The sequence below is a fragment of the Talpa europaea genome (genome assembly GCF_964194135.1).
Source record: "Talpa europaea genome assembly, chromosome: 9".
NCBI classification, from domain to species: Eukaryota; Metazoa; Chordata; class Mammalia; order Eulipotyphla; family Talpidae; genus Talpa; species Talpa europaea.
In genome coordinates this window covers 78084394-78104704 of record NC_140076.1, presented here as the reverse complement: position 1 = coordinate 78104704, position 20311 = coordinate 78084394, and the positions used below count along the sequence as shown (strand labels likewise).

Below are 20311 nucleotides of genomic sequence, written 5' to 3'. Positions count from 1 at the left end.
TCATTTAATTCTGTAGGAACATAATATCCAATCACAAATCTATTTTAAATTACTCTAGAATACAGGTAGAATTAAAAACTTGTTCATAAATAGAGGGTCTCAAGCAATGTTTGTTCCATGTACCTGTTCTCAGAAAACACTGGAAGGATGTGCGCCAATAAAATGAAGCAATAAGCCAACAATTGATGAACTCTGGGAGCAGGCTAGCCAAACCAGGAGAGGGACATGAGACTCCTCAGGTGATAATAGAGAGGGTAGAACTCTTATGGTGCAGCAGCCAGACCAAGAGAAAACAGGACTCCAGGAAAGAAAAGTGGTAAATTGAAGGGAAAGGTATCATATAAACATCCACAGAGACTGAGGAAACTCATCCAGAGATTTAAGGAAATATAAATGGAGTGGGGGAAAAAATAGTCAACTCCTAGAGAAAAGATTGTATCAAAATAGAAATATTGATAGCACCCTGCCAGATTTAGCAGCGATAGATATTTATATAGACATAATAATAATGAGAAAACTGGTGGGCTTGAGTGGGGACATAACCAAGATTGAGCCATTTTACATTAAAAAAACAACTTTTGATGTAAGTATAACTTACAGAAAGTAGAATGAACACACTCTAGGTATATGGTTTGATGAATTTTGACAAATGCATGCAGCCATGTGATGGCGATTATAAACATAGACTGTTTCAATCATCCAAAAGGTCCTCCTGTCCCCTGAGCGGTCAGTAATTCCCCCCTTTATGGTCCCTGGCCACCATAGACCTGCTATTTGCCACTTTAGGGGAGGTTGATCTTTTCTAGAGTTTGTGTAAATGTGTGTGATTCTTGGGCCTACCTGGTGGCGCAAGAGGTTAAGGCTCAGCACTATGAAGCTATTGGCAGCCACTGCAGCGTGAGTTTGATCCCCGGCCAGGGAGCTACCCACATGGCACAACAGACTTCTCCTGTCTCACCTGCTGCTCCCCGTAGCAGTGTTTTCAGTCTGTCTGCCCGTTCTGTTCCCTCTGTCTCTGGTGAATCCTCTCGCCACCACCCCCACTACTGTCAACCATTCTTTCTTTGCTCGGTGGTATTCTGCTGTATGGATGTGGCCTACCCAGTCATCTAGGTTAAGTTTGAAAGGGACCCTGCAGATAGGCTCTTATCTATCCTGGTCCAGGTAGAAGCAGGAAGCCCTGTCTCAGGTGGTCCAGGTAGAAAGTGGAAGTGTCTTATCACGGTGCCCCATGTTGTTCTCCAAACACGCCAAGCACATCCCTACGTGAGGGCCTCTGGACCTGCTGTCCTCAGCCAGAAGGCTCTTCTCCCAAAGCCTGTGGGGTTGCTTTCTCACTAATTCCACGTCTTTATTCAGCTGTCTCCCCGCCTTGGATGCTCCCTCCCCTCCTTGCTTGGTGTTTCTTCACTGCTCTTAGGCTCCCCTGATGTCACACCTCCTCAATACTTATAGTCTGCTGCTCCCACCAGGATGTGGCCTTCATGGGGTTTGTGTGGAGCACACACATTTTATAGCCAGAGGAGTGACTCAATGTGAGCCTTGGAGACTGCTGCTGCTGCTAATTGTTTCTTGGGGCTGGTATTTAGAAAAGTCCAAATAAAAATACACCTTTGGCGCTTGGCTCAAGGACAGTTTTAGCACTGCCACTGGGCGGCAGTGGGTAGTGGCAGCACAGGCTAGCGTGGAGCTGGGGTGGGGTCTCCTGGCTGACAGCGAGCAGCCCCAAGGTGGGCTTGCTTTGCAGGCCCTCCTCTCAGGACTTTGCTGAGCAAGTGGGTTTAGTGGCAGTGGCGGGCACAGGTACGGAGCCACCCTGCAGGTGAGAGCACCAGCCTGGAGCAAAGGAATCAGAACTGGGTCCAGACTGGAGACTGGGGCTTAGACAATGTGACTGCAGGACCTGCCCTTTAAGCACCTCCTGTGTATCCCGTCCTGTCAATGCAAGTGGGTTTCATTGAGTGGAAGAGGAAACCAGGATTAAAGGGCTAGAAATTTGTCCCTGATCTCTCTCTCTCTCTCTCTCTCTCTCTCTCTCTCTCTCTCTCCTCTCCATTCATTAAATATATATTTACCAAGAACTTAATATGTACTAAACACTCTTACTACCTCAGCAATTGAGAAAATTGTCAAGACAAATGTAATTTTTCATTTAATACTTATAGTCCAGCAGGAAGATGGATAGAGATAGATATCTATAGATATCACACTAGTGAATAGATAAGAAAATGCCAGCTAGTAAGTACTAACCCAAGAATTAAATGAAGTGACATGAGGGTCACTTCTTTAGATGGTTCTTAGGAAGGCCTCTCTGTGAGGAAGCACCATGTCAACTGAGATCTTGGTGACAAGTCAGACCAGGGGAAGAACTTTCCAGGCAGCAGGAACATCTACAAGTGCCCAAGGTTTGACACGGGTGAAGGAGAGAAGGGGCAGACAGAAGGTCAGGGAAGGATGGTCACTCGTGGCAGCCGGGGCAAGGCCAAGTAGAGACTGGGGTTTATTTGTAAGCACAGTTGGAAGTTGTTGGAAGGTTGTGATGTGGGGTTATGGTGCCTGCTTTTTGTCTGGAAGAGAGCATGTTGTCGGTTGGGCAGTGATTGACTTGGGGGCCATTGTATCAGCGGGGAACTGACCACATTGCTCTGGTCCTGGCAAAAGATGGAGATGGCTAGTGTGGGGTGGTGGGTGTGGAGAGAAGAGTACGAGGGTAATGGTGTGTCTTAGAGGAAGCGATGGCTTAACTTGCTGATCAATTTGAGGTGGGGAGCTAGAAGAGAGGGATTTGGCCTGAACCACTAGGTAGTAATGATGCAGTTTACTCATACTAAGAAGCTGTCTGGGGAGCTTCTGTTTAGCTGGGGTACCTCTTAGCTGTGCTGCCAAGAGGGCATCTTGTCACCATGTCAACCCAGAGAGTGAGTAGGGCTGGAGATCTGGATTTGGGAGTCAGGAGAGACTGTGGAGATGCCCATGGAGGGCACCGAGTCCTGGGATGGGCCAGCATTTATTGGGTGAGCTGCAAAGGGCCAGCCAGGGAAAGAAGCAGATGTGTGCAATCTTAAGGAAGCCAAGAGGAAAGGAGAGGGGTGGGGCACCAAGGTAAATTCAGGGTGGAGAACATGAAAGATGTGGCAACATGAGGTCCTGGCTGGACCCAGGAAGGGCCATTCTGGGAAAGCCTGCCGGGAAGGAGCGGAAGTAGACCGGAATCTAGACCACACTTTCACTAGGGGGAGCAAAGAGGTCATTGCCAGAGGGTATGTGGGACCGGCAGGGTTAGCTGGAGGAGGGCCCAGCACTCTCAGAGGGCACTTGGCCATGGTAACAGAGGGATGGCAGAGAGAGTGGGGGAGTGCCGTCATGTGGGTGATGAGACGCCCCCACTGCCCCCACCCAAAGGACTGCTTGCACTTTCCCCTGAGCCTGTTGGGAGAGCAAGTGGAGAAGGAAAGTGAACTGACATAGGGGCTCCTGGTAGGACTGTAGCCTTGAGTGTCCATCCGGCAGCAGCGCCTTCTATGTGGACCACGGGGTTAGCGCAAAGCAGCGGAGAGGCAGGGTGGGTGCAGACACAGGTTTAACTGGGACTGAAGGTTTCTGGGTGAGAACAATGTTGAGAAGGGAGCCAGCCTGGTTGGGGACTATGGGCTGGAGTGAGAAGCAGGCCACCCGGCCTCTGCCTCTGCCTCGCCTCCCCGCAGCACAGCCATTTCCACCTCTTTTTCTCCCACCCCCCCACACCCCCCAGGAAGCGCCAGCAGCGACCTCCCAGGCCTCCGTGACTGTAAGTCCTGCTGCAGCACCCTGGCTACTGCCTCCCTCCATCCTGCCCCTCTTTCTGGGGTTGGGGGAGGATCCCAGGACAATGGAGGTGGGTGGGTGTCTCCAACTCAACTAAAGCCCACATGGTCATCGGGCAAATCCCCTTGGACCCTCACGGAAGTGGTGAGGTAGATCCTGCGGCCTGAGCGGCCATCCTCTTTTCCTCCCTAGGTTTCGGAGGCTTCTGCAGAAGGATTTGCCAAAGCCCCTGGTGAGATGCTGAGCCGCCTTTTCCCAGGACATGTCCTTGCACCTCCTAATTTACTTCTCCACCCTCCCTCCCAGCTTGTCCTGTCAGCCCTTGGTGTAGACGCTTCCCTTTTCCATCCCTCTAGGATGCTTTCTTGATTAAAGAATATAACCCAGGCACACCTCCCCCTCAGCCCCCTCAAGTGTGGAGCTGGGGGCTGAGATAGAGGGGGTGTGGCTCTGTGGCACATCCTGTCCAGCCTCTGAGAGTGGGCAGGGCCTCCTGGGGGCAGGGTACGATCCTCTAGGGCAGTGCTGGTGTTTCTGGACCCCCATATTCTGCTTCCAGCTTGTACACAGCTCCCAACTAAAGCTGCCGGTGACCTCGGCAAGACTGAGAAACCCAGGACACCCTTCTTTGCAGTTCCCATGGAAATGAGGTGAATGGAGGAGACTGAGACCTGCCAGAGCAAATGGCCCCTATAGAAATGGCCCAATGGGGGGGAGGTGCTGAAGAGGCTGGGGGCAGGGAGGAGAATTCTGGGGAAGGGGGGCTCTTCGGGAGTTCCTGCATCAGAACCAGGCTCTAAGGATCCACAGTGACTTAAACCCTTTTCCATGTTTGTACAATGAGGGCTTGTGACTCTCCTCACCCCAGATGCCACAAGATTGTCGCACCCACATCTGCTCTAACAGTGGACACAGTTCCTAATGTCAAGGGTGCAGAATAATGCTCCTAAATGTGGGTTTGCGTGTTCTTTAGAGCAGTGAGTTTGCCTGGCTAACCACATGGGGTTTCACAGATGGAGTGGAGCAGCAGGTTGGGGTGCACTTCAGCACAGGATGGGGTGATTTGGGGGTTCACTCCCTTTCCCCATCCCCCTGCTCTTCCCCCAGGGGTTCTTTCCTGGTGCAGCTTCTGAGGGAGTGCTTCCAGGACCTGCACTGGCTGACCACGGTCAACAGAGTCACTGGGGAGGTGGGGCTGCTGGTGACCAGCGTTGTCCCGCAGACGCCATTCTTCTGGGCTATGCATGTCACTGAGGTTTGTCAGTGGTCCCCTCAGGCTTCCCTGCCTCCTAGTGGTGTCTTTCTGGCCTGAGTGTGGTGGGAGCCTGGTCGGGGAGGTGGGAGTTTGCAGGGCCACAGTTGGAACCCTGCTTCTGTCTCCTCTCTCCCACCTGGTGCCTTTTGTTCCCTCGGGGTTCCCGGTGCTTCTGTGGTGGGTGACATCTGCAGAGATGCGAGACCCCTGCTTTTGTACCACCCACAGTCTCTGCACCAGAACATGCAGGCGCTGTTCAGCACCCTGGCCGCGGCGGAGGAGCAGCAGCCCTACCTGCAGGACGCTGCGGTGCAGCGCGGGGCCCGCTGCCTGGCCGAGTACCACCTGGGCCGTTACGGCCACGCCTGGAACAGGTGTGTGGGGCTGGAAGGACAGGCCCGGGCACTTCTGCGCTTCGTCCCTTCTCCTTCCTCTGGCTCTGGTTTTTCCTGCTGCTTACTCTTGGAATCTTCTCTGCCTTCTATCATCCCCACCACCCTCCACGCAAGGAAGGGGAAGAACAAAGGACACTCATTGCTCCTTTAGCCTAGAACTTCCAGCCCTTTCCTGAGGCCCACTGGCATGGCACTCGGTGGAACAGCCCTCTGTTTCCTGAAGCCTTCTTCCCTCCCTCCCTTCTGCCAGGTGCTGGGTGCTGGACCGGGTGGACACCTGGGCTGTGGTCATGTTCATCGATTTTGGCCAGTCAGCTACCATCCCAGTGCAGTCCCTGAGAAGCCTTAACAGTGACGCCTTCTGGACCATCCCCCCTCTGACGCAACCATTCATGCTGGAGAAAGGTGAGCTGTCCTCCCTCCTTGTGAGAACTTCCGGGATGGTAGAGGCAGGGCCGCCTTCAGGACCTCATGTAGATGCCTGGGGGCAGCCATGGCCACAGCGTTCCCTTCAGCTTCTTTTGATCTGATTCACATTTCACACTTGCCCCTTGCAAAACTGCTTCTTGAGTATTGGATTTCAAACCTGGGGTCTGTGAGCCCCTAGATTGGAAGGGCCCATGGGTGTTGGCCCAAAGCCGAGCTCTCTGAGAGGAGGGAAGAGTGAGCAGACTTCCCAGGCCACTTCTGCTGAGCTGCTCAGTTTTCATCTCTTTTATGGACTGTTTTGCTTAAGATTTCGTTGGGAGAGAATTGTTCGGGATGAAAAGGAGGATCTGAAAATAGTGGGGGTTAGAGCACTGGACCGGAGTCTCTTCTGATGTGCTGTTCCTTTAGATGAGCTCCGTGTCAGGGCCTCAGGTTCCACATCCTTGAAAGGAAGAGGCCTCTTTGCCCCTTCTCAAGACGGGTTGGAGGAGATCTGAAGGATGTAAGAATGCTTTGGGGGATCAGGAGATGTGGAGGTGAAGAAACACCCCCGCCCTCCCGTACCAGCCCGCACAGGAAAGCATTTCCCCAAGTACAAGGCCTGGGCTCCCTGGGAGGCTGTCAGCACTTGTGCCCCGTGGTCAGGGGCACCACCCAGAGGTCGTCCTGTGTCACTGCAGGAAGAGGTCCAGGTGGGCCTGCGTGGGTGTTGGAGGGTGAAGAGGATATCCTTGTCCCAAAGCACACCTGCCAGCCTGTCAGGGTCCAGAGCGTCCCATCCAGACACAGGTGTGCTCACCTTGCATGTGAACTTGGAAACAGCCCTGAGAGGCAGGCGGGCAGGTGTGCAACTTCTTCTCTTTATGGATGAGGATGGTAAGGGTCAGGAAAATGAAAGGAACTTTCTCACTTCATCTCACTGGAGTTGGACCCGAGGTCTGACTATTAATATGAGCCATTCTCATGCACATAGACAGATCCAGCGTTTGGCAGGACGATGGGAGGGGAGGAAGGTGGGTTCTGACCGAGCCTTGCCCTTCCATGTTCCAGCTTGTGAAAATGCTCATCACCGGGAGAGCCTCTGCTTTTTGCTCTCTGTCTCTCTGGCCAACTCTGAGTAGAGCTGAGTGCACACAATATTCTTTCCCCAGTAGAATTTCCCTCATTACAGTGTAAAATCCCAGATCTCTGTTTTTTAACAATAATAATGCCTCCTCCTTTCATATGCTCTACTTTGCCCTCCCCCCACCACCACCTTTTCAACATTTATCACCTCACTTTATCCTGGCAACAGGGAGCGAACACTAACCAGCAGAGACTTGTCTAGGAGCTGGTCTGTGGCCCGCGCATCTGCCCACAGCCCTGGCCTCTCGCCTCCCGCCCGGGCCGCTCCTGCCTGAGAAGTGCCACCAAGGGTTTGCTGTGTTTTGTTTTGCAGACATTTTGAGTTCACATCAGATTACCCATCATATCCTCAAAGGGAAAATCACTGGCACTTTGAACTTGGAGGTAACTGCCCTTGTCTCCAACTCCGGTTTTCTGCCCCCTCCACCCAGGGGTCTCAGCTGGAGGTCGTTGCCCAGGCCTGGATGCTGTGCATTTACCAGGCATCCTGTTAGACCAAAAAATAAAAAAAGAAGAAGAAGAAACTGAAGTTACCAAGGGGCTGGGTGGACAGCCCGGGCAGGCCTGCTTTCCTGCTGACTCTTTCTCTTTCTCTTCCAGCCACACATCCTGAAGTTTGAAGAGTTTAAATAACACAGCTGTAATCAGCTGTTCTGGCTCCTGTCTCCCTCAGATCTAGATTCTGCTTGTCTTGCCTTTGGACCCCTTTCACTCTTGAGGCCATGAAGGTGAAAAAGGCCACACTGGCCCCAGGGTTGTCTTGATTCCCATTTGCTTTGACCCCCCTTGAGCTCACCCCTCAAAAGATAATGAAGTCTCAGATTTTCATGTGTTTTCACTCCCCAACTTGGTATGAACTTTCGAATTACATAGCGAGATTCCATTATGTTGAAAGCCTGAGGCCGCTGATGTGTCCTTTCCTCTTTTCTGCACCCCCCAGAGCATACTATAAACTGCCCTAAAAGATTTTGGAGAATAGAAGGGCCTGTTTCATTTTCCTGGCATTTTATTGTACAATCAGGTGGGGAGATTTGACCAGTGAGCTGTCACACTGGTGAATAAATGTTGGCATGTTTCACCAGTTTGGGGTGATCAGTTCCTCTGTCCAGCCACCCACCCCTGGCCCTGCCTCTGGGACACTGCAGTGAGTTTGAGGAAGGCCACACATACTCGCTTAGCTCCGTCGATGGACACTGGGCACGTGAGCCCCACCTGAGATGCAGAGGCACACATGAGGTGCAGGCTTCTTACTGAAGAGTAGACTGGTTCTGGATAAGGCCTTGATCCTTTTTTATGCTGTTACTCCATCAGAATCTGCAGCTGAAGGTCATAAAAGGGAATGGTGGGTTTGACAAGAAAAGTGGAGAGTTCCCTTGGAGTCAGTGTCCCACAGTTCACAGGAGGGCAGGTAAACACGGATCCTGTGGTTTCTTTAAATAATTATATTAGAGCCAAGCTATTTAAATAATTTTATTTGTTTCATCCTTTGGTAGATGAGAAAAAAATACATTACAAAATACGTTATACAGAGGACAGCTCACAGTACACATGACTAAAAACAAACTACATTCCAGCGGGACTGGTGGTGAGTTCAGAAGGAAGCCACAGAGGCCTTGAAAACTGGATGTCAGCTCTATGAAAGTTTTCCCCTTGGGTCCCCTCTTTGTCTCCACCTCAGCTGATGTTAGCACCCCTCATCAGGTGGGTGTTGATAGAAATTAGAGCAGCAGTGAGTGGGACTGGTGAACTCCCCATCCACCTGAAGCAGCAAGACATTAAAATCCCTTAAAAGAAAATGGAAAAACAATTGGAGAACTCTGGCACCCTGCAGCTATCCTGAGGTTGGGCTTTTTGGGCTTCCGGGCTCATGGAACTATGCCGGGCCGCTGTCATTTCAGTATCATCCTGTCTGTGGGCACTGTCAGTCTTAGGAGGCTGTCTGCCCCAGAGCGAGCCTACCGACCAGGGGAGGCGGGCGGCACGTGTCATACGCAGTCATCCCCATACTCTTACTATGGCACGTGCAGACAACACAGCACCCACAGACCTGGCTCAGCAGACTCCCCACCCCACTCTCCTCCCCCACTCCTCAGCAGTTACTAGAGCCTGGGGTGAGGATGCAGGAGTATAGAACCAGCCCCTTAAAGCTACCCCCCCATAGGGCCCACCAGAAGGGAATGGCTTAAAAAGGATCCACAATTCTCGAAGCCAAACAAATCACTTCTGTGGTAGCAAGGGAGCTACCAACCTTCACCTTCAGTGCCAGTGAGAAGCCACTTTCTGGCAGAGGGGAGCCAACGAACAGCAGTTACAGCTACGCACACAGCATGTTGCCAAGACCAGAAAAGACCACACGCAGACTGCCCCCAGCCCCGCTCAGTTCATTTACAGGCAGTTCTACGAAGCAGCCTCTTAAGCCTCCTTCATTTCCTTTTTCTTAGAAATTTGAAAACATCTGTGTCTAGAAGAGAAGTCCTAGAAATGAAGGTCACTTCCACCTACTACACTGAGCACAGCAGGCCAGGCTCTGCATTCCAAGGGGGCGAGTGCTGGTCGCTCCTGCGGCCTTCAGGAGAATCTGGGGGCGAGCCAGGCATGTGCTTCAGCTCCACCTTTCTCAGCTTCAGCAGCAGAGTGCGGCCTCTCCTCTACCAAGCCACAGTGGACTGGGTACCCCTCCCCCACCGCCAAGTCTTTCAGGGATGGGGGTGGGGTGGGATGTAGGAATAAAAATAAAGATGAGTCAAGACAGCATCTTCAAATTAACAAACTGTAATTGTTTTTTTCCCAAAGATACATTTTTCCATACACATCCATCATACACTGTAACCAAAAAAAGCAGTGTACATGAAATAAGAGAAAATAAATTAAAAATCCATAGCATAGGTAAGGAGGCTCTAGTCTGGAGCACAGCTGAATTTCCAGCAATATAAGGAGGCTTGAAAGTTTTCTTTTATAAGAATGCCTGCTAGCAAGGGTTCCAGCCAGGTGGTTGGTTGGTCTGTAAGTCAGTCTTGTGTACTTGAGACAGTTCTGTGTTTGGTTTTTTCCTTAGCGTTTAGAATAGCCATCACTGTCCTGCAATAGGCAGAGCTATCACGTCCAGGAAAAATGAGGGAGGGAACCACAGAGGCAGCGTGAGATCCAAATACAGCATTCAAAGGTAATTGGTCCAGTGGTGCCTGGGGAAGGAGGAGGGGCGGGCCTCCAGGGTTAGCCATCTTCCTTTGGGGGTGTGTACCAGCCTGCAAAGGAACCCGAGAGTCAGTGAGGTGGAGGTTCGTCCACCAGCCCGGCCCCAGCCACTTGAGACATGCAGGGAGACAGGCCGCAAGGTCCTAGGACCGGCTTCCCAGTGTGGGGGGAGGTGGGAAGCGGACACGGCACCCGCCTGAAGAACTACATATAAAGAAAGGGAGAATGCGCCCAACCTGTGGCACGGAGGAGTGAGAAGAGCTTTCTCACAGGGCAGAAAGAAGGGCAGCGCCAGATGCGTCACGGCGTGCACCTTTGTGCTTTCCTGAGAGGGCAAGGGCCTCAGCCCTTCTTTGGAGAACAGGGATAGGTGCCCTGTCAATGGATGTTAAGATTCAAAAACCGAGAGAAAGGGGCTCTTGCTCTCTGGCTGGAAGCGAAAACCTCAGGCCTGGTCAGCGTCAGAGGAGTCTCCAGAATCCCGGCTCCAGCCTCACCGTTTTTTTCGTGGATCTGCACCAGGGACTTGTAGGACTGCTGTGCTCTTGTCAGACTGTACTGAGACTGTGGAGAGGAAGCCCCGCATCAGGCCATGGCCTCACTGCCCTCACCTTCCACAGGCTGCCACCCAGAGACCCAGCAACCCCTGCTCCCAGCATGGTGTGCTGGTAACACACTGTGTAGCCTGCACCAGGAGGCCCCTTTGCAGGGCAACTCCAGTCTTCCACTCCACACCTGCCCCCCTACCCCCAAGTCTTAGGACACCCCTCGGGCCGAGGCCCTGCTCATCCAACGCCACCAGCCCAGAGGCCATGTTTTCCCGGCCCCTCCAGGCAGGCAGTGCTGCCTGCCAACCCCAAGCTGCATTTAGCTCCAACTGGTCCCTTCAACCCCAGGCTCAAGCTCCTTACTTTGTTGGCTCCAAACTGCACTCGTGCTTTTCCCTTCACCAGTGTGGCACTGATCTGCATGATCACAGACTCTATTGAGTAGGCACTGCTCCAGCCCTGGGAGGTGGGGAGGTACAAACCAAACAACTCAGGAGAATTTATAGAGAAACAATGCTTGTTCTCCCACAGCAAACTTGCCCTTGCCCTTCACTCCCAGAACAGCCAGCACCCGTTTGCCTAGGTCAGAGGGTGCAGGCCCTGCCCAGCAGAATGAAAGAACACATTACGCCCATGGCCCAGCCCACAGGGGTGTGTGTGTGAAGTGCAGCCTAACCCTGCCCAGGCCAGCCCAGCCAAGAGCAAGAGACAGGCTCACCTGTTTGGTGAGAAGTTCCATGCAGATGGCACCTCCGCCCAGAACATACCTGCAGAAGAAAGGTCAATCAGCTGTGCTGGCAGAAGCACCAAGTCCCTGGGCCTCCCCTGGTGGCACAGCGGTTGAGCGCTTGGCTGCAAAGCTGCCCGTGGCCTCTGCAGTGCTAGCTCGATCCCTGGCCGCTGGCGAGGGTCCCACATGGCGCACAGATCTCTCCTGCTGCGCCCGCTTCTCCATTCAGCAATGTATTTCGTTGGTCTGCCTGTTCTGCTCCCCACTCTGGCGAATTCTAGCACCCTCCCACGCTTCTGACTGTACCCAGTGCTTGTATAAAGAAATCAATCTTAAAAAAAAAAAAAAAAAAAAAAAAAAAGAAGCACCAAGTCCCTTCCTCGCCCTCTGCAATAGGAGCTGCCCTCTTCCCTTGCCCAGCCACTCACCCTCCGGAGAGGACTGGAGACACAACCCTGACGAACGGTGGGTCAAAGGGAAAGTTATCCTGAGAGACAGAAGCAACAATCAGGAAGGGGAGGCCAGCGTCCTCCACAGGACTGAAAGGTGGAGAAGGAAGCCTGGGTCAAGGAGGGAGGGACTGCAAAGGAAGCCAGTCTTACTTTAAAGGAAAAGTTAAGTAGGATGAAGTCGGCTCCTTCTTTCTCTTTGAGGATCTGAAGATCATTGTGCAAAGCGCTGTCTTGGTCAACTCTGCGAAGCAATGAGCCTGCCCTCAGACTCCTGGTCCCAGCGCTGGAGCCTACAGGTGGCGCCCACTCCCCAGGCCAGCAGGAGATGGGCAAACCACTGCCTAGGCCCACTCCCCGCACCCTCTGACTAACAAGCCGCCGGAATGCCCTGGAGACACCCACCATACTAGCCTCACTCACGCGCCACTTCTTCAGCCCCACAGTCCCCACTCACTTGAGGAGTTTGACATTCCAATCATACAGACTGTCATTCACGAGTTCGACTGCATAGTTTCCTGGAACGAGGGAAGACAAGTGTTACCGGGAGGTGAGTGGTCCCTGAGGCAAATCCCTCTCCTGGACTCAGAGAAAAGATCAAAGCTCCAAGTTCACCCAAGATAGACATTCATTCAATCTAAGCCACGGGGCTTGAGGAGTTCCATTTTTAGCCTGGCAAGTTTACAAGCATTTGTGTACCCCAGAACTTCTTGGGGCCCCTTGCCACCACCATGTCCTTCTTAACAAGAAGCTCCCGTTTCAGCCCCCTTCGTGAGGGAAACTCACCGCCTTTGAAACTCTGTGATCGGTATATATCCCTGAGCTCCTTCATCAGTCGGTCAGTGGCCTGCACCGAGCCAGACACTGCACCCTGCATGCAAGGGAGAGATGACAGGAACAGCTCACGGTCACGCGGTTTGGGAACACTCATACTAGACTTCAGGGGCAGTCTGGCAGCTTGCCCAGGATTTGGGCAAGGATTAGATATACCCATTACCCACCCCCAAAAAGAGTCTGCTCCCCAGACTGATATGCAGTGGCTTACCACCTCCCAGCCAGTCCCCATCAACCCCCCACCCAGCGTCTACCTAGAAGCACGTACATTTAAGTAATCTTGCCTCTGGTTCTTTTTAATTTTCTCTAGTATGGCCAAGTTTTCTTTTCCAATGCCATCGTCTTCAGATTTCTTGCCCTCAGCTGGCTCTTCTTCTTTCATCTCATAGTGATCTAGGTCTTCTGTGTCCTGTGGGAGGTGTGGGTTGGAGTGGGACAGAGGAGAAAAACCAACATAGGCTGTGGAGAAGGGCAATCACTTTGCTAGTCCATTTGGTCTAGAATTGTAGGAATAGCAGTCTATCCGGGAAGACTAATGAATACAATACCCTTTCCATTTCTGGAACAATTCCCAGGCCCATTCCCTCCACAATCTAAGTACAAGGCAAGTCTCATCTCTTCAGTTCTCAAGCTGCAGAACTACAGAAGGCTCTAGGGAAAGCAAGCAGTGACTGGGCCCTCTAGTTCCCCAATATGACCCTGCTACAACCTTCCCTCAAACTCTCCCTTGGCAGCAGTGACTTTACTTAATTCCTAGAATGACTTTGGCCTGACAGTGTGACTCAAAGCTCATGTTTCACCAGGTGACTACTGTACCAGGAGCATTCGGGACCCCAAGTCTAAGAAAGAAACAGATCAGAAATATGCCCTCCCTGTAAGCGCAGGGCCTGAATCAGGCATGTGGAGGTACCCACTGCCACGATGGGAATAAAGAAGGTGGTCTCGAGCGGGAGATGGTGGAGGACAACAACAGAGTTAGTTCCTTAATCACCCTGCTCTAAGCAAGCAAGCAGTTCGCCGCAGGGGGAGGAGGCGCCCATATCCAGGGCATGGCCCTCACAGTCAGATGAGGCACACAGGGCTGTACACTGAGGACAGTCTCACCAATCACTAACCTTTTGCCCATCTTAAAATCCTTACAAAGTTACAAAAGTTGCAGAACCAATGCTAGGAAGAAAAATGATCAGCACCACCTAATATTACCTGTATTATTACAATAATTGCTGACATCTATGGAATCAATTTACTTTGTTAAGTACTGTACTAGCCACTGTATACAGGAGCTCATTTAATCGTTACAAGTACCACACCGTTATTCTATCATTACTACAGATCAAGAAACTAAGATCTAGGGGTATTATCATCATGCCCAAAGTCATGCAACTTTAGCAGAGCTAAGACAATCAGATTCCACTGGATGCTGAAGTACACATTCTTATATGTTATATTCTGCAAAAGCATGTTTTTAGAAAATAATTAGTTAGCACTTATGTACTATATGAAGCATTTTATGTGCAGTGCCTCATTTAATCTTCAAGACAACCACATGCAGTAGGTATTATAATCCTGTTTTATAAATAAGGAAAGTGCAGCTTAGTGAGATTAGGTTGAAATTCCCCAATTAAGACAGCTAAGTGATCCAGAGTGCAGAGTCAGATCTGACTCCAAAGCTATCTGACCTTAATTTGTTGACTGGTTTTAACAGATTTGCACTTAACTGTCTCAGTGGTTGAATGTGGGCACCCAGTTTCCTCCATATACCAGCTGTTCCGCCAGTTCAGTAAATCTGTCTTTACTCTGTAGTTATTTTTCTCTCCCCATCTCTAGACTGGAGCTCCGAATACAGTGGGTGCTCAATGCTGCTGACTGAAAAGTTTTCCCGCCAATGCTGCGTCAGGTGGCAAACCTACCTCAGGCATCTCCTCATCTTCATCTTCTGAAGACACTTCTTCCTGTGTGCACTGTGGTGGGGGAGGGGAAAATGGAGATCAGAGCCCCCGTGGCTTCCTAGAATGCAGCCTCTGACCTACTCCCGCCCTGAGCCTCCAGGTCTGGAAGCTGTGCCCATAATGCTGCCAGCCAGTCAGATCTGAGTGGAAGCAACAGCCCTGGGAATTTCTCTATCAGCTCATTCCTCTCTTCCCACCATATGCCAAAGAATAAGTAAGGAGCAAATTGGCTGTTTCTGTCACTTATCTCACAAAACCCTTGTTAAAGTTCCCCAAGAGGGCCTCCCTGGTGGCGCAGGGGTTAAAGTCTTAGCACTATCAAGCTATCACCAGCCACTGGACCCTGAGTTCAACCCTGGCCAGGGAGCTACCCACATGGTGCAGCAGACCTTTCCTGTCTAACCCGCTGCTCCCCTCAGCAGTGTATTTCAGTAGATCCACCTGTCCTGCTCCCCACTCTGTCTCTGGTGAATCCTTTCACTCCCGCACCTCTGGCCTGTACCCCAGCTCTTATATACATAAATAAAAATTAATCTTAAAAAAAAAATAAATAAAGTTTCCCAAGAACACCTCCTTTACTTGACTGTCCCTCTTGGTTCTTAGTAAGGGGTCTTAGTCTTCAATGGCCACCAGCGGCTAACACTAAAGGTAAATATTCCCACGTCCCTCTCGATCTGAGGAATACTGCCTATGAGAGTGAGTTTTGGTGGGACAGATGAAACCACTAGTGCCCCATTAAGCAAGATCCCTATCTGGAGGCGGAAAGAGGCCAAGAGTCACGATATGTGTATGTTTGGAGTAAGTTTGGGTGGCATGGAAACTACCACAGATACCTCTTAAAGAATACATGTTTATTGAGTGCAGTTTGTGGGCAACTCTACACAACAGGGCCCAGAGCCCCTCAGCTGCTCACCTGCTCTGCTGGCAAGGGCTGATCCAGCATCTCCACATCTGGATGCTGAGGGAGGTTATAGAGTTTACACAGGTCGGAGATGATCCTCTTCAGATGCTGTAATAGCTGGGGGTAGGGGACCACAGCAACATCAAATACTCCTTCCCCACCCCAATTTGGACAAGTGACAGGTGTGTGGATGAACTCTTAGCTCAGACCCCAAATTAGTAGCTTGTTTTCTAAACCTTAAGAGACCAAGTATCTATGGGAAATATTCCAGTGGACCAATCCTGGGGCTCAAACAGCGCTCTCCCTCTACTTTAGTAAGCGACTCCCCTAAGAAATTTGCCCCCACAATGGTGAGCCTGGTATACCAGCCATCTCTCCCCTTCACATGGTATCTTCATGACAGGGGGTCCATTGAAGGAAAATGCAGCCCCACCCCAACACCCTGGCCCCCTCACCAGAGTATTCCCTTTCTTTATGTCCACCAGCCTCTCCAAGACAGCAGCCAAGTTAGGGTCATCGGATTCCACCGACCAGATGGGGGGCACAGCAGGGTACGACTCCTGAGGGGAAAAGAGCAGGAAAAGTGGTCAAGATGGGTGGTTGGAAAAAGCTAGATTTTGCCAGCCCTCTGTTCTCCAAGACTTTTACTTCCTTTGCTGACCCCTCCCTCACACAGATAAAAGTCCGCCTCAAGTTACTATCTAACCAAGCAGCTCCCTAATGTACACTAGACTAGAAGAAAAAGTCCCTGGGAGTGCCTTTTCAAGAAGCCTGGACCCTTTTCTTTCTTTCCATCAGAGTAAACATCAGGGAAAGCAGCACAACCAAACTCTGAGGAAGTGAGGAAGGCCTCCCATCTACTGTGCTACCTCTGCAAGGTGCCATTCTTGCCCCACCCCCTAGAGTCCGCCAAGCCTCTGCTTCTCAAACTCCACAAGCAGTCCAGGAAAGGATCAGCTCATCACACTCACACTGATGTGGAAAAAAGCAGAGCCTATATAGTTAACTATAATTTTAGCTGGGGAAGGAGAAATAAAAAGTAGATTACATCTCCAGAACCTAAAAGTAAAAGGGTAGCAGGACGAATTCCCCACCCCCAGTAGAACCCCTCAAAGGCCAATCTCCCCAACTCTCCCTTGGGAACCTGCCACCCTCTCAGTCCAGGCGTAGGCCGTAGGGCTCCACATGGCAGGCTGCAAGAAAGAAGCCTACGCTGCTGACATTCCCAGCATTCCTGAGCCACAGTGCCAAGTGCAGCCTGACCAGACTCCCCCTCTGCCCAAACCAAGGGGGCCAATTCAGGCCATGTCTCCTTTTTCCGGGCCACAGAGAGTCTGACTGAGAACCTCCTAGATCAACCTCCTTCCAGGGACAAAGACAGTAGATGGCCTCTGGCAACTGGAAGGGCAGCACCATGGGAGCAAACCTACCCTTACAGAATCGGAAGCTTAATTCAGGAACAAAATTAACACCTTAGGTTTCCCCACATGCCAAAGAAATCTTACCCACTTTAACCTTAGCTGTGCTGGAGGAAAACAAATTACCAAAGATGCTCAAGTCTCACCCGACTAAGCCACACCTAGTCCCTTGATTTTAACTTTTCAGCAGGAAAAAAGGCAGGGGTGGAAAATGGGACCCACAAGTTTTGGTGTGTTACCAACGAACCCACACATTGGCCTGGTTTGATGAAGGGAAGGGACAGAAAACAAGAACCATGCACATTGAATTCAGCCCCCCAAGTATCACACAATTCACAAATCCGTCTTTCCTCAGATGACTCCTCTTGCAGTTGGCCTGCTTGGGTAAAATGCTGTCCCCTGGCTCTCCAACTAGTGCACCGGTGGGGAGAACACTATAACAGCCCATGGAAGTGACACACCAAGCAATACCACACACCCCGGGGTTAGCAGAGGCCAGCCCTCTTTAAGGTATGTTTGAGGGTAGACCAGCAGGAGACATGTAAGGTGTCTCCTAGTCTGGCGTGCTTAGGATGTTCACTTGAAGAAATGGTTACCGTTCAGAACAAATGGGGTAACCCTCACACATCATTACCAGGAAAGGCAACAACCCAGGACTAGTGGAGAGAGCCACTGGGAGCAGGAGGGGAGTGGCAGATCTACTACCAGCTGGGGCAAAAGGAGGAGAGTGAGAGGTCAGAGTAGAAGAAAGCGAAGGAGTCAGTGAACTGCAAACTGTCACTTGGTAAAATTCAGAGAGCAAAGGGAGCTGCAAGAGAGATGCCCGAGCAGGGCTCCCACAGGTGGCAACTTCTTAAGTCAAAGGTATTACTGAGCAGGGGCATCACTGAAATGTGCAGAGATCCAAGCCAGGTCTCTCCAGCTGAGGTCAGTGAAGATGCCTAGAACCTGGAGATGAGTCAGGGGAAGAACGGGGCATTCCTAGGTGGCGAGACAAAGTCGTGGAGAAGTCAAAATGAGTCAAAATCATGAACCTTGGGATATGGGTGGATTAGTGGAAAGGGGTAGTCCAGGCGCCATATGTCGGGGTGTCCCTCACTATTTAAGTCAATGAAGAGATTCTGGGTGCAGGGTAGAACCTCAAGCAGCAGAAACAAGTGTAACCGGGATCGAAGGAGCCGAGCCCCGCGAGGGGATTCGGCCTCCGAGGTCTTTCGAGAGCAAAAAGCTGTGTGGGGTGATCCCGGGTCCCTGACAAGGGGCCCTCAGAGAGGCGCACGCGAGGGGGTCCTCACCGTGATGTTGCAGTGGATGCGGACGGGATCCCCAGGCACCGACCCCCGAGGGGGGAGATGCGGTCCGGGCGCGGCCCCCGCCCCGGCCCCTCCAGCCCCGGCCAGCAGGAACTCGCAGCTCAGCTCGTCCAGGCAGGCGCTGGCAATGCGGAAGCGCTCGTGGCCGCGGTGGAAGATGGACTCGAGCAGCTTCAGCTCCCGCCTCAGGCAGGGCCCCGGCCCCGGCCCCCCCCCCGGGCCGCCCCCGGCCCCCGGCGCCGCCCCCTGGCCCCCCAGTTGCTGCCCCGGCCCCGGCTGCTGCTGCCCCTGCGGCTGCGGCTGCTGCATCCTCCGCTCCGCTCCGCTCCGGGGCCGGCGGGCCGGGAGCCTCCGGCCTCCGCTCCGGGCTCCGCCGCCGCCGCCGCCGCCGCGGTCCGCACTTCCTGATCCCCCCTTCGCCAAGATGGCGCCGCCGCCACCTCCGGGACAGGGCCCCCCCCTCCGCTCGCCGGCCCCCCCCAGCCGCCGGAAGCCGCGCGCCCCTCCTCCTCCTCCTCCTCTCCGGCGGCCCCGCCCCTCCCCGTCACGTGACCGCCCCTCTCCGGCCTCCTTCACGTGATTTCTCCGTCTTTCCCGCCCCCTTGTTCGCCGCCGCCGCCCTCCACACGTGACCCGGGGCTCGGGGCTCGCCCCTTTGAGCATCTCTGTGCGTGTTTACGTACGTTTGCGTGCGTGCATGCGACGGCCCTCGCCGGCGCTCCCCTCTCACGTGACCTGGCGCCGCGTGTTCCCAGGCGCTACCCGCGCGGGACCCTGCTTCCTGCTTTGAGCCCCTCTCCCCCGCCTCCGAGCGGTGGCGAGCGTGCGGGGCCCGGGTGGGCAGGGGGGGAGACGGGAGAGCCGCGGTCGCCGCTGCGCGGTCTTGCTCCTGCGCCTCCGCGCTGGCCCTCGGCGCAGGTGTCCGGCCTCTGTGCCCCGCGGGGTTAGACAGGCTCCGGCGCCGCACGGAATGCGGTTCGTGTGTTTGAGTAAAGAACCTGGAACCGCCTTCTAAGAAGTGATTTGGATTCTGGTCCTGGCCCCGCCGCTGGGTGACCTTGGGTTAATCACCCTCCCCCCGAATCTCAGTCTCCACATCTGTGGGACGGCTGTCGTGAGGGTAGCGCCTGCTTGCCTACTCCCAAGGAAGGGGTCAGTGTGTGTGGAAGTGTGAAGTGTGTGGAAGATCGCTGGTCAGCTAGGTTTGAGGGGTAGTCAGCAGCCGACCTTTCTTATCAGATTCCTTGGGCCTGAGGTTGGGGAAGGGCTGCTGTACAGTGTGGCAGCAGGAGTACCTCATTAGTCTAAACCATGAACCTGGCGGTAAGATGGAAGAAGACCGACTCGAGCGCGCCACGTCCCCCACCCGGCACTGACACCTTGTCGCAGTGGTCCTGGCCCTGCCGGGACCAAGCGGCAGAGCCTCTAGGTCCTCGCTAGGTGGCGCTGTCACAAAGGACAAAGCTGTCAGATTCCTGAGACCAGGGGCTGGCGTTTCTCTCCGCCAAGGGCAGGTGTTAGCCTGTGGTCGGGCCTAGTGAGTATTGTCAGGCCAATGCCGCTGGAGCCACGGGCCAGATTGCCACCTTAGTTGAGCTGGTGCTTGGTGCTGAGCTATGCATTTTTCTTTGACTAAGTTGGACTACGGGTATTTAAAGATGATTGAGACATACATGTTCCTTGGCCTCGTGGAGCCATTGGTCTCTTGTGGAGCCTGAACAGCTGCCTACACGGCACCTTTGTATCTGCATGTGCAAGTTGGTAGCATAAAAGGCTGTGGCAAAAATTCCCACTTATTGAGCATCTTCTGAGCCGGAGTTGCCTGCAAACAAAACAGCATTTTGTTCCTGTTTTACAAGTGGCAGGAAAGGAAACACAGCCAATAAGCAGAATTCCTGGACATGTCTCCAAAGTCCATACCCTTCCCCCACTGTCACTTTTACTCCAGCCTTTACCCGAGAAACCA

At 52.7% G+C, this 20311-nt stretch overlaps 2 protein-coding genes across 2 annotated transcripts in view; one reads left to right on the top strand and one right to left on the bottom strand.

Annotated features, from left to right (window-relative positions):
- Positions 1-7641, top strand: part of TDRD10 (tudor domain containing 10) — a gene marked incomplete at both ends in the record, with an annotated part of 38315 nt that extends 30674 nt beyond the window's left edge. Inside the window, 7 exons of the mRNA XM_084242408.1 lie at positions 3997-4036; positions 4364-4454; positions 4912-5059; positions 5288-5433; positions 5705-5859; positions 7322-7392; positions 7609-7641. Of these exons, the coding sequence (XP_084098534.1) occupies positions 3997-4036; positions 4364-4454; positions 4912-5059; positions 5288-5433; positions 5705-5859; positions 7322-7392; positions 7609-7641 (684 nt within the window). The remainder of the gene's footprint in view (positions 1-3996; positions 4037-4363; positions 4455-4911; positions 5060-5287; positions 5434-5704; positions 5860-7321; positions 7393-7608) is intronic.
- A 2580-nt stretch (positions 7642-10221) lies between these two features.
- UBE2Q1 (ubiquitin conjugating enzyme E2 Q1) lies at positions 10222-18654 on the bottom strand (the record flags this gene model as incomplete). Its single annotated transcript, XM_084243069.1, has 13 exons — positions 10222-10253; positions 10701-10767; positions 11115-11210; positions 11470-11518; positions 11910-11968; positions 12084-12174; positions 12388-12448; positions 12717-12801; positions 13033-13173; positions 14675-14725; positions 15627-15731; positions 16070-16174; positions 18328-18654. 13 exons carry the CDS (start codon positions 18652-18654, stop codon positions 10222-10224), a joined length of 1269 nt encoding a protein of 422 aa, XP_084099195.1.
- Positions 18655-20311: the final 1657 nt, after the last annotated feature.